Source organism: Lagenorhynchus albirostris, chromosome 20 (assembly GCF_949774975.1).
Source record: "Lagenorhynchus albirostris chromosome 20, mLagAlb1.1, whole genome shotgun sequence".
Classification (NCBI taxonomy): Eukaryota; Metazoa; Chordata; class Mammalia; order Artiodactyla; family Delphinidae; genus Lagenorhynchus; species Lagenorhynchus albirostris.
Genome location: NC_083114.1, coordinates 46302915 through 46314414, shown reverse-complemented (window position 1 = coordinate 46314414; position 11500 = coordinate 46302915). Strand labels below are relative to the sequence as shown.

Sequence of the window (11500 nt, the reverse complement as noted above, 5' to 3'; positions counted from 1 at the left end):
GAAATGACTGACACTGACTTAGGATTAAAATATATCAGACTTTATTAAACATTTAAAATTGCAATAGTAGTAGTCTTAAGCAAAACTAATAAGGCACACAAAAAATCCCCCATGCATACGTTTGCATGCATACATACAACTTTTTATTCTGCTTTTAAACTTGATTATTTGTAAACTCTTCTATATTATATGGTCTTCATAATTGCCATTTAAATGGCATTAAAACCCATGCTGTTGATGTAATTCGCCATTAGGCTGTTAGCTCATCCCCCTTTTGTTATTAACCGAAGTTTGCAAAGAACATCTGTACTATCATATCGAGAATAAATTCCTAACAGTGCGATTACAGGGTCAAAGGGTAAGGTACACTTATTTTTATTTCATTTTCTATTTTTTCCCTCCTGAGATAACGAAATACAGTACTGTACGAAGAGCTTTTCATACATTGCTCTCGAAGGCTTATCTTGTTAATTATCCTTGCAGGCATTATTATCCTCCTATCCTTGAGCTACAGCTGAAAAAGGAGCCCAAGCAGGCCGGTAACCTGATCTCGTTCACCAGGTGAGTCCTGGATGGTGGTGGCAACTACGATACCAGGAGCAAAACACCCCGGGGGATTTGCTGGAACCCTCGGTAAGGGAATAGTGTCTCTTCCCTCACCCCAGCGACGCTCAATCCGGAGCGCAGCGGATTCGGTTATCACTTTGCTCGCCCCAGCCTCTCAGAGCCCTGCACACAGTGGGCGTCTAATAAAAGCGGTCTGCATTGCACTGACAAAAGCTCTCCGTTAAGCGGGATGAACACTGGCACCACAGACCTCGGCGCCGCCACTCTTCTTCTTTGCCCGCTCCTTCCTCAAGTTCCTGCATGGGACAGCAGGACACACCAACACAGACCGACGCGCCCAGGCCGAACCCGGGCCTGGCGCCCCAGCGCCCCAGGCACCCTGCGCGCGCCTGCCCAGGCCCCGCCCCCGGCCCCGCCCCGCCCCGCCCTCCGGCCCCCGCCCCCGTCGGTCCCGCCCCCCACCCCCCCCCGTCTCCTCCCCGCCCCCGGAGCCGACGAGTGGCGGCGGCGGCCCCAAGACCCGGTTCCCTCAGACAAGAGGGCGGGTGGAGGAAGCGGCCGAGCCCCGAGTACTGCTCCGGCGCCGCCAAGCACCGCCCGCTTCAACCGACCGGCCCCGTCGGCTCCTGGGCCTTGCCGAGCCGCGAGGAGGGAAAGGCGGAGGCGGCTGCGTGGAGGCAGCCGGGGCGCGGGAGCGGGCGGAGGCGGCGCGGCCGGCCGCGGCTGCCGCTTTGTTGTGCGTCCCGGGCCGAGGAAGGAGAAGTGGGAGGAGGGGGGAGCTCGGCGTCCCGCTCCCTCCGCGGCTCATGGCGACGACGCTCGGCACATCCGGGACCCTCCGGCCGTGGCGGCCGCGGCGCCGGCTGCTCGGGCCCCAGCCCCGGCCGCTGTGGTGACTGCGCCGCGCCTCGCCGTCGCCCCCGCCCCGCCCGCCGCCCGCCGGCCCCGGGCCCAGCGCCGCGGCCGCAGCCCCGTCGCCGCCCCCGCCGCCGGGGACATGTCTAACCCCGGGGGCCGGAGGAACGGGCCCGTCAAGCTGCGCCTGACAGGTGAGGGGGTTGGGCGGGCGGCAGGAGCCGGGCCGGGGCGGCCGCGGGGTGGCCGAGCCGGCGGGGGGGGTGCCTGTGGCCTTGAGAAGGGCCAGGGTCGCGATCAATGGTGAGTGGCGAGTCGGGAACGTGGGAAGGCCTAGTTCAGGGAGAGTAATTGCAAACCACTCTGCCTTGTTTGGAAATTCTTACAAAAGCCAAGGGTGACTCGGGTGTCTTTTGTTGGGGGGGGTCCCCCGGTTGGAATTCCTGGCGGATTTGAGGTCGAAAAGCCTGGTCTGAGAAGCACGGTTCTCTCCCGGGGCGTCGGGGAGCAGCCCTTGGGCTACTGCCCAGGTGGGGTCGTGGAGGGGATGAGGAGCTCCTGTGGAGGGGATTATTGAATCCGGCTGCTGACTGCGCGCAGTAAACACTCCTTAAAGATGGAGCGCTTAACGGGAGAGAGAGTGTGTGTGTGTGTGTGTGTGTTCCCTGGTTGTTAACTTGTTCGCCCACTTGTGCCCGCGTGCAAAACCTTCCCTCTCTGCTGCCAGCCACAGCAGCCGGTGCCACACACCTGAAACGCACGGCTTTGAGAGGGAAGGAGACTGAGGTTGACTTTTCCGGTGTGTCTGTCTGATCCGACGACTCGGGCTCATTGTACCCTCTGTGTTTTGGAAGTGTTTGATTGTAGGGTAGCGTGTTTGGGGTTTTTCCTTGTAGGCCGCAGAGCTTGTGTCTCACTGCTAACTCTAGACCTGCTTTAAAAACACCTTTTTTTGGGTCCATTTCTAAGTATGTACTCAGACAGACTTTAAGCGAAGTTTTCTCTCTCTCCCCACTCTCCTCCCCTTCCCTTTTCTAAATGGAAAAGAATGTCTGGAGGGGTTGCTAGATAGCAGGCTTTTCTTACAAAGTGTTTATGATTCCAAGTGCATGAAATCTTTAACGTTACAGGTACATTATGCTTACAGCGCCGTTTTTGATATTCTTACATGGTCGTGTTACCCCAGTATAAGGAAAAATTATTTGGGGTTTGAAAAGTGTAATGGAAACCACTGTACTTATCCTAGTTTCAGTATTCATTCTTAATTATCCACGTTGATATTCAGATATGTGGTGAGAAAGGTGGCTTTCCTTAGAGAATCTGTGTGTGTATGTGTGTGTGGGTGCGCGTGTAAGAATAAACTGTAATTATGTTTGCCTCCACTAGACTTTGAGATTTATATGGACTAATTTTGTAATTGAATGCTTGTGTGTCACATCCCAGTCCACTGGCTGAACTTTCGAGATAAAAACTTGCAGTGAATTAGGTATTTGAGAATTTAGCCTGACTGTATATGTTGGCTGCAGTTTTTAAAATATATTACTTTCATGACAGTTTTACCTTCCTTAGGGAAGATTGCAAAGAATCATTAACTGAGTGGTTCTTAATGGAAAACCTGGATTGGGAGATGCCTGTCTCCCCTACTTCCCCCCATTCAGTTTCCTTATTTTCTTAGGAAGCAATGGAAACCTTTATAAGGGATCTTTGTTGCTTTAGAGTTTATCTACTCTATCTGTTCCTCTCTGGAGTCAGTCCTGTGTCAGTGATGGTGGAAAGAACCTGTGATTCCAGGTGTGCAAAAAGTATTAGAAATTGGCTGGTGGCCACTTAATTCCTTCTAGGCTGTATACACAATAAGAAAATGAGGGAGAAAACAGGGATTTTGATTTTCTGCAGAATGAGTTTGAGGTTTTTAGTGTGACTCAACAGATCTTAAAGTGTTTATCTGTGGTTTCCTTACTGAATATGATACATTATAAAAATTCACGAGTAAAGTTAGGAGAAAAGATTACACTTATTCCCTATCCCTCCAAAAAAATACTGGGCTAAATTTGTAGAGTGATTTTGTATTTTTACATTTTTCTGAGGAATTTTAAATACACTGTGTCCCCTTAATTGTAAAAACAGTTTGAGATACTCTCAATTTCTTAAAACCATTGGGAATTTGTCTCTGTCATATTTTAAGAGAAAACTATTCAAATATTAAAAACATCGCCCTCTCCATTTTGGTTACGTATGGTGGATTTTCTTGTTTTGCCAGGAAAGTTAACATGTATTTTTTCATTTTTGTTCGTTTACAGATTAGATGGTATAGATTTTAACAAATAAGGTTTCAAGAGCTGGATTCAATTAGCAGCTTTTTAGGACATAAACATTAAAGAGTTAGATGGAAAAGATTGTTTTGACTGACTGGATAAATGACAGGGCTGTGTTTGATGTGCGTCCAGGAATTGGTCTGGAGCTGGTGCCCAACTTTTCAGTCCATCTTGAGAAGCCAAATAAAATATTTAACCTAGGCCTCGTTTTGTTTAAAAAAAAAAAGTTGATTCTTTGTTAAGACCTTAAGAAATGTTTGGCATACCTTTAGACTAAGTGTTTAACAGTTCATTTAGATTCAGGTTCCATAAGAGAGGAAAATTAAAAGAAAAAAAAACAGATCCTGTAGTGATTTTTTATTTGGTTTACAATACACTTGGGCTGTAAGATGATTTAAAGTAATTGTTCTTTGCTTTAAGTTAATACCATACTAGTATTTTAAATTTATAGACTGTCTTTGATTCCCAGGTACCTTATGAATTGTAGTTACTCAATTATATCCTTAATGTAGAGTTGCCCCTTTACTGAAAGATGTAAACAACTCTTGCATGGTGTCTGTCTGTCACACACATACATACACACACACACTCTCATAGACACACTCTCACACATACATACAAACTGAAGGAGAAATATTTGAACCATGAGATCTCTGCCCACAACAGATATTAAACTTTTCCACATGTTATTCCTGAGACCACAGTCAACTAGCAAACTGTTTAGTATTTGTTGATGCAAAGAAGGAAGGGCTAATTTAATCCCAAATTTGAGATTCCTCAGGTCATTGGTGGTTGAAATCTGATTTGGTCCATCAAGCTACTTCTATTTTTTATGACACTTTAACACTTGATCATTAAAATGGGCTGTACGGTAAAGCTATCAATTTCAACTAGTATTTGTAGAGCAAATTGATTATAAAATGTAAAATTTGTATACATTATACTTATGAATAGGCTTTTCTTATGATGGTTTGGATAGAAGATATTCTTTGATGATAAAAAAATTGGGAGTAATTTTTTATATTACTGTTTTTAAAAAATTAATTAATTTATGGCTGTGTTGGGTCTTCGTTTCTGTGCGAGGGCTTTCTCTAGTTGCGGCGAGCGGGGGCCACTCTTCATTGCGGTGCACGGGCCTCTCACTATCGCAGCCTCTCTTGTTGCGGAGCACAGGCTCCAGACGCGCAGGCTCAGTAATTGTGGCTCACGGGCCCAGTTGCTTCGTGGCATGTGGGATCTTCCTAGACCAGGGCTCGAACCCGTGTCCCCTGCATTGGCAGGCAGATTCTCAACCACTGCGCCACCAGGGAAGCCCTATGTTACTGTTTTTTAAAACCAAAGGCTGGAAAAAGCAGTTAGTATAATTTCTAATATTTAAAATTCTTAGATATGGAGAAATAACAGATTACTTCTCCAGAACATTTATTGCAGACCTTTTTGTAATTTAAATGTTTTCGTACAGTGCATCTCATGTTCTTAATTTATAAAACCCTAAGCAGTAATGAGGTTAACCTTGTCTATAGCTAAAGGAAAATTACCTTTAAAAGTCTCACTTTAGATATGCTGGTATCTTAGTATTGTTTTACTGCATATTTTATTGATTCAAGGCTTTAAAAATTACAACTTGATTATACCTCGCAGTTTTCTAAGTGGGAATGTGCCTGTACACCATAATGACTTGTTCTAGGGGCGTTAGTGATTTGAATGTCCCCAGTTCATTTTTTTTTTTCTTGGTTTCTGAGGAGGAAGCCAATGTGGCTTAGCTCCTTCCTTTTCTCTTAAGTTTCTCTCTTCTAGTCAAACCTTCAGGCCGGGGGGCTGAACCTGCCTAGGTGCTTCATGTAGTTTGGTTTTCATTGGTGAGTAAAAGAGAGAGAGAGAGAGAGAGAGAGAGAGAGAGTGTTTAATCATGGATTCTACTTTTTTCCTCTTGGTTGAACTATAACTATCACAACATACTAACATGTCATTTATTTAGCATGTAATTTAGCATATTTAGTATATAACTCAAGTTTTCAAGGTAAATGAAGATCCATGCTTTAACCATGCAAGGTTTTAATTTTAGCTATTTTTGATGTCTTTTAAAGATTTTGAAGGCTTTTAAAGATGTAATATGGCCTACTCCTTTCAAATAGACCATACTTAACAGAACTTAATGTTTTATTTATGATTCAGTATCATTATGTATATAAGTTATTGTGCTGTTGTAATGTGTAGTACAAGGATATCATCATGGTATGTAGAGAGAACCGTTTGACTCTGGCTGTATGGTGACATGTTTAACCCTGTTCTTACTGCTTTTTCTCTCTTTGCCTTTGTTTTTGTTTACTGTTACTTTCTTTGCTCTAAGAAAGCTGAACCCTTGAAATGTACTGTTGTAATCAACACTGTTATGTGTTTCTGTATGAGGGACATGTACTGAATGCTTATTAAGTGCCAGACACTGTATTAAGTTTACATCTGTTATTACTTTTAATTCTCATAATAGCTTCAAGAGGTAGGAGAAATTTGGAGAGGTTAAGTACATGTCAGAACCCAAGCTGTCTGTCTAGAAAGCCTGTTACAAACTTAGAGGATTTTGTGTGGAAAATAAAATAATTTCATTTATTTGGAATTACCCTTGTCCCTTGAGATACTTGCTTATCTTTTAAGGCTCAACTCAAGGTACCCTTATCCACAGATCTTTCCTTGACCTGTGTTGACCTTTCCTCTCTGACTAAGAGGCTCTTCCTCTAGCATCAGACCTAACTCAATGAAGGGCATTTGTTGTCTGTGCTGTAAGCTCCATGAAGGCAGAATCCTGTTTCAGCATGCATTAAGAGCCTTTTGGCATTTTATTTTGAATGAATGCTGGAGACATAGAAGTAATTCTCTGTAGTTTTATACATGTTTTTTATGGCTGATGCACTGGGTGTGAGTGGCAAGAGGTGAGGCTTGTAGACAGGGACCAACCCATTTTAGGACCTTGTTATATTTTGTCAAGAAGTTTGACTTTTTTTTTTTTAATATAGTGGGAACCATTGAAGGATTTTAAGCTTCAATATATTTGATGTTTAGAAACGTTAATCTTTGGGCAATAGGAAGGATGGACTGGAATGGGAACCACGAAGACTGATTTTAGGATAACCAGTTAAGAGAATCTATACAACCATTGTTCATATTTTTTTCTTGTTTTAACTTTTATTTCCAAATTCTGTTATTATAGATAATTTGTAAACATCTTGGTATGGATAATTTTTTTTTTTAAGGATTGTTAGGATATTTCCATAGAGAGAGTGCTGTTGCATTAAAGGGTGTGGATCTTTTTAGGTTCTTGATTAATTTTTCGTCAGACTGTTTCCTAAAAGAATTGTGCCTGTTTAGAGCAGCATTGAATAAATGTGTCCCTCTTAATATTCTATTACAAGAATTGGCTCTTGTTTTTTAAAATGTTCGCTAACTTCATGGCATATAGTATTTAACATTTTCTTGTGAAGTTGAATATTTTCCTGTCGGTTTACTAATTATATTTCTCTTTGTTGCCTTGTTTGGTCTTGTCCTAGTTACCACTTAGGCCATTTGTGTTTTTCTTAGTGATCTGCCTGAGAATTAAAAAAGATACTAATCTTTTGTCATATTTGTTACAGACGTTTTCCCCAGTCTGTTATTTGACTTTTAATTTTGATCATTTCTGAAAGAAAAATGATTTTGAATAAATTTGTTACTTTAGGAGTCAAATTTGTCCAACTTTTCCTTTGTTTTTCCTATCATTTCTATACTTAGGAAAACCCTTTTCTTCAAGAGGCTTAGTAAATATTTACATTTTATTTTAGTATTTTTAGAAATGGTTTAGGAAGATGTTTCCCCCCAAATTGCTACTCAGTCATCTCATCATTATTTATTAATCAATTTTTCCTTTCCATAGTGGTGTGATATCTTTTTAGTTATGTTAACAAATTAGTTATAATAGTCAGATTATCTCTTGTTCGGTGCCATACTCTTCATTATTGTAGCTTTATAATTTAGTTTAATCTCATTGTGCTGGAAATTTTTTTGACTCTTTTTACTTATTTGCTCTTACACGTGAATATTAAAATTGTTAAATTTAAAAAGAAATTTCATTGGGATTGTAATTAGAATGCAATTAATTTGGGAAAAGGAGGCATTTAAGTGTTTTTAGTTTTCCCACCTAGGAATATGCTATGTTTTTACGTTTATTTAAGCTTTTGTTCATATTGCTTAGGATAGTTTAATAGTTTTCTTCCTATGTTTTAATGTAATTCCAGCTAATCTAATTTATATTTGTGGCATATCCATTGTATTTTCTAACCTTAGTTATTGGCTTGTATTTAGGATTGCAGTCATATCTATTTTTGCTTGATTAGAGCAACTTTGCTGAACACTAAGCCTACTAATATTTCACTAATGCTAGTTTTCCAGGTATCAGTATTTGGCATTTTTTACAGTTGAATGCTAACATTAAAATTTTTTTTTCTTTTGTATTTTTCCACTAATACATAATTAATTGAACAAAGTGAAGAATTTTGTGTTTGTTTTAGAATCGTTTCTAAAGGCATTGACTTTTTAAAAACCGCATTTGATATGAATTAAGAAATATCAACATGTGTCTTAAGTTTGGCATTTGGTTTCTTACTAAAAATTGACAGCAGACATAAAACTTAGTTTAAAATAAATCCTGATTTTAGGTAGGAATTCCTATATAGATGATTGCACAAATGGCATTTCTTTCTTTCCCAAAAGTTTCCTCCTGCCTCTTCACAGCCAGTCTCCTCATATCCCCAGTTCTTGACAACCACTGATTTACTTTCTGTTTCAATAGTTTTACCTTTTCTAGAATTTTATGTAAATGGGATCATACAGTATGTAGTCTTCTGATTCAGGCTTCTTCTCACTTAGAATAGTGCTTTTGAGGTCCATCCATGTTGTGTGTCAGTTGTTTGTTCCTTTTAATCCTGAGGAATATTGCATTATGCACACATACCCCATTTTGTTTATCCATTCACAAATATCCACAGACATTAGTTTCCAGTTTTTTGCCATTATGTATAAAGCTGCTATGAACATTTGGGTACACCTCTCTTTGTGAACATGTTTTTATTTCTTTTGGGTAAATGTTTAGGATTGTTGGATCATATGGTAAGTATGTGTTTAACTTAAAAAAAAAACAACTGCTAAACTGTTTTTCAAAGTTGTACCATTTTGTATTTCTACCAGTGTTGTCTGAGAGTTCCAGTTGCTCCCAATCCTAGCCAACACTTCAGCACTTGCTGTTGTCAGTCTTTGATTTTAGCCATTCTAATTGGTGTGTAGAGATTACTTCAGTGTAGCTTTAATTTTAATTCCCTTTGACCTACGGCGTTAAGCATCTTTTAATGGACTTATTTATCATCTGTGTATCTTTGGTGAATATCTGTTCAAATCTTTTGCTCATAGTTTTAAAATCGGGTTGTTTTCTTATTATTGAGTTTTGAGAATTCTTTTTGTATTCTGGATACAAGTCCTTTATCAGATATGTGTTTTGCAAATATTTTCTCCTAATCTGTGGCAATTTTTCCCCCCTCAATAGTGTCTCAAAGAGCAGAAGTTTTGAATTTTGATTAAGCCCTGTTTATCAGTTTTTTTCTTTATGGTTCATGCTTTTTATTTCCTATATAAGAAATCTTTTCCTAATCCACAGTTCTAAAAATTCTCTATGTTTTCTTCTGCAGTATTTATAATATTAGCACTTACATTTTGGTGTAGGACCCTCCTAAATTTAACTTTTTAAAAATTTGCTGTGAGAAGTAAGGGTCAGGTTCTTTTTTTTTTTTCATATGGATATCCAATTTTCCTAGCACCATTTGTTAAAATGCTTTTGTTTCCTCCGTTGAGTTGTCTTGGCACCTTGGCTAAAAATCAGTTGACAACATACATGTTCTATTTCTGGACTCTATTCTGTTCCTTTCATCTATAATTCTTTTCTTTGTAAGTTTATTATTTATAATTCACACTTTCCTATTACTGTAGTTTTAACTTAAGTCTTCTGATTTCAAACATTGATTGAACTTTTCATAAACATTTTGATAGTTTAATAAGCATAATTGAGTCTTTAATTTAGGACCCCATACTACTTTAGGATCTTGTAATGCTTTAGAGCAGTGGTCCCCAACCTTCTTGCCACCAGGGACTGGTTTCGTGGAAGACAGTTTTTCCATGGACGGGCAGGGGATGGTTCAGGCGGTAATGTGAGTGATGGGGAGTGGCAGATGAAGCTTTGCTCGCTAGCCTGCCGCTCACCTCCTGCTGTGCCACCCGGTTCCTAACAGGCAACAGACAGTTAGCAGTCCGTGGCCTGGGGGTTGGGGACCCCTGCTTTAGAGCCTGTTTCATTTATTTAGTCAACAAATATTTATCAATTTCTTGACATGTGTCAGACATGGATTTTTAAAAAAATTCTATAGTACCATGAATGGAGATATAAGAAATCAGAATAAACCTAGGTTGGGCTCAATATTTTTCTTTTCAACATTTCTATTATGAATCTTTGAAAAGTTTATTATTATTTTTGTCTCTTACTGATGAAAGTGGATTACAATAAGCATGACTTAACAAAGTTTGCTGTTTACCAGCTATCAGCCCTCTCAACTCATTTTTGGAAAAAGGTGGGATAAAAAAAATAAACATATCTAAAATGTGGCAATAGAAAAGAAAGGATATAATTGTTTTGTCAAATGTGGGTTGGATTATGGTTTTTTAATTTTATTTATTTTATTTTTTATTTTTTAATTTAAATTTTTTAACAATTAATCACTTAACTTGGTTGTGCCGGGTCTTAGTTGTGGCAGGTGGGCTCCTTAGTTGCGGCTTGCTGTCTCCTTAGTTGCAGCATGTGGGCTCCTTAGTTGTGGCATGCATGAACTCTTAGTTGCGGCATGCATGTGGGATCTAATTCCCTGACCAGGTATCAGACCCAGGCCCCCTGCATTGGAATGGCAGAGGCTTACCCACTGGGCCACCAGCGAAGTCCCGATGGTTTTCTTAAACTTATATTTTATATTATGAGCATATTTTCCTATAAGACAAAAGAAAGGAAGAAACTTAATTTTTGAGGTATAGTTGATTTACAATGTTGTATTAATTTCTGCTGTACAGCAGAGTGATTCAGTTATACATATATATGCATTCTTTTTTAAAATATTCTTTTCCCTTATGGTTTGTCATAGGATGCAGAATATAGTTCTCTGTGCTGTACAGTAGGACCTTGTTGTTTATTCATTCCGTATATAATAGTTTACATCTGCTAACGCCAACTTCCCACTCCACCCCTCCCTCAGCCCCCTCCCCCTTGGTAACCACAAGTCTGTTCTCTATGTCCCTGAGTCTGTTTCTGTTTGGTAGATACGTTCATTTGTGTCGCATTTTTAAAAAAATTAATTTATTTTTGGCTGTGTTGGGTTTTCGTTGCTGTGCGTGGGCTTTCTCTAGTTGCAGCGAGTGAGGCTACTCTTCGTTGCAGTGCATGGGCTTCTCATTGTGGTGGCTTCTCTTGTTGTGAAGCACGGGCTCTAGGCGCGTGGGCTTCAGTAGTTCTGGCACTCGGGCTCAGCAGTTGTGGCTCTCGGGCTCTAGAGCGCAGGGTCAGTAGTTGTGGCACGCGGGCTTAGTTGCTCTGCGGCACGTGGGATCTTCCTGGACCAGGGCTCAAACCCGTGTCCCCTGCCGTGGCAGGTGGATTCTTAACCACTGGGCCACCAGGGAAGTCCTGTGTCACATTTTATATTCTA

General features: G+C 40.4%; 1 protein-coding gene across 1 annotated transcript in view; it reads left to right on the top strand.

Annotated features, from left to right (window-relative positions):
• Positions 1-1537: 1537 nt before the first annotated feature.
• SMURF2 (SMAD specific E3 ubiquitin protein ligase 2) overlaps positions 1538-11500 on the top strand; it is a 116136-nt gene continuing 106173 nt past the window's right edge. The window contains exon 1 of the mRNA XM_060133459.1: positions 1538-1616. Within this exon, the coding sequence (XP_059989442.1) occupies positions 1565-1616 (52 nt within the window). The 5' untranslated portion in view covers positions 1538-1564. The remainder of the gene's footprint in view (positions 1617-11500) is intronic.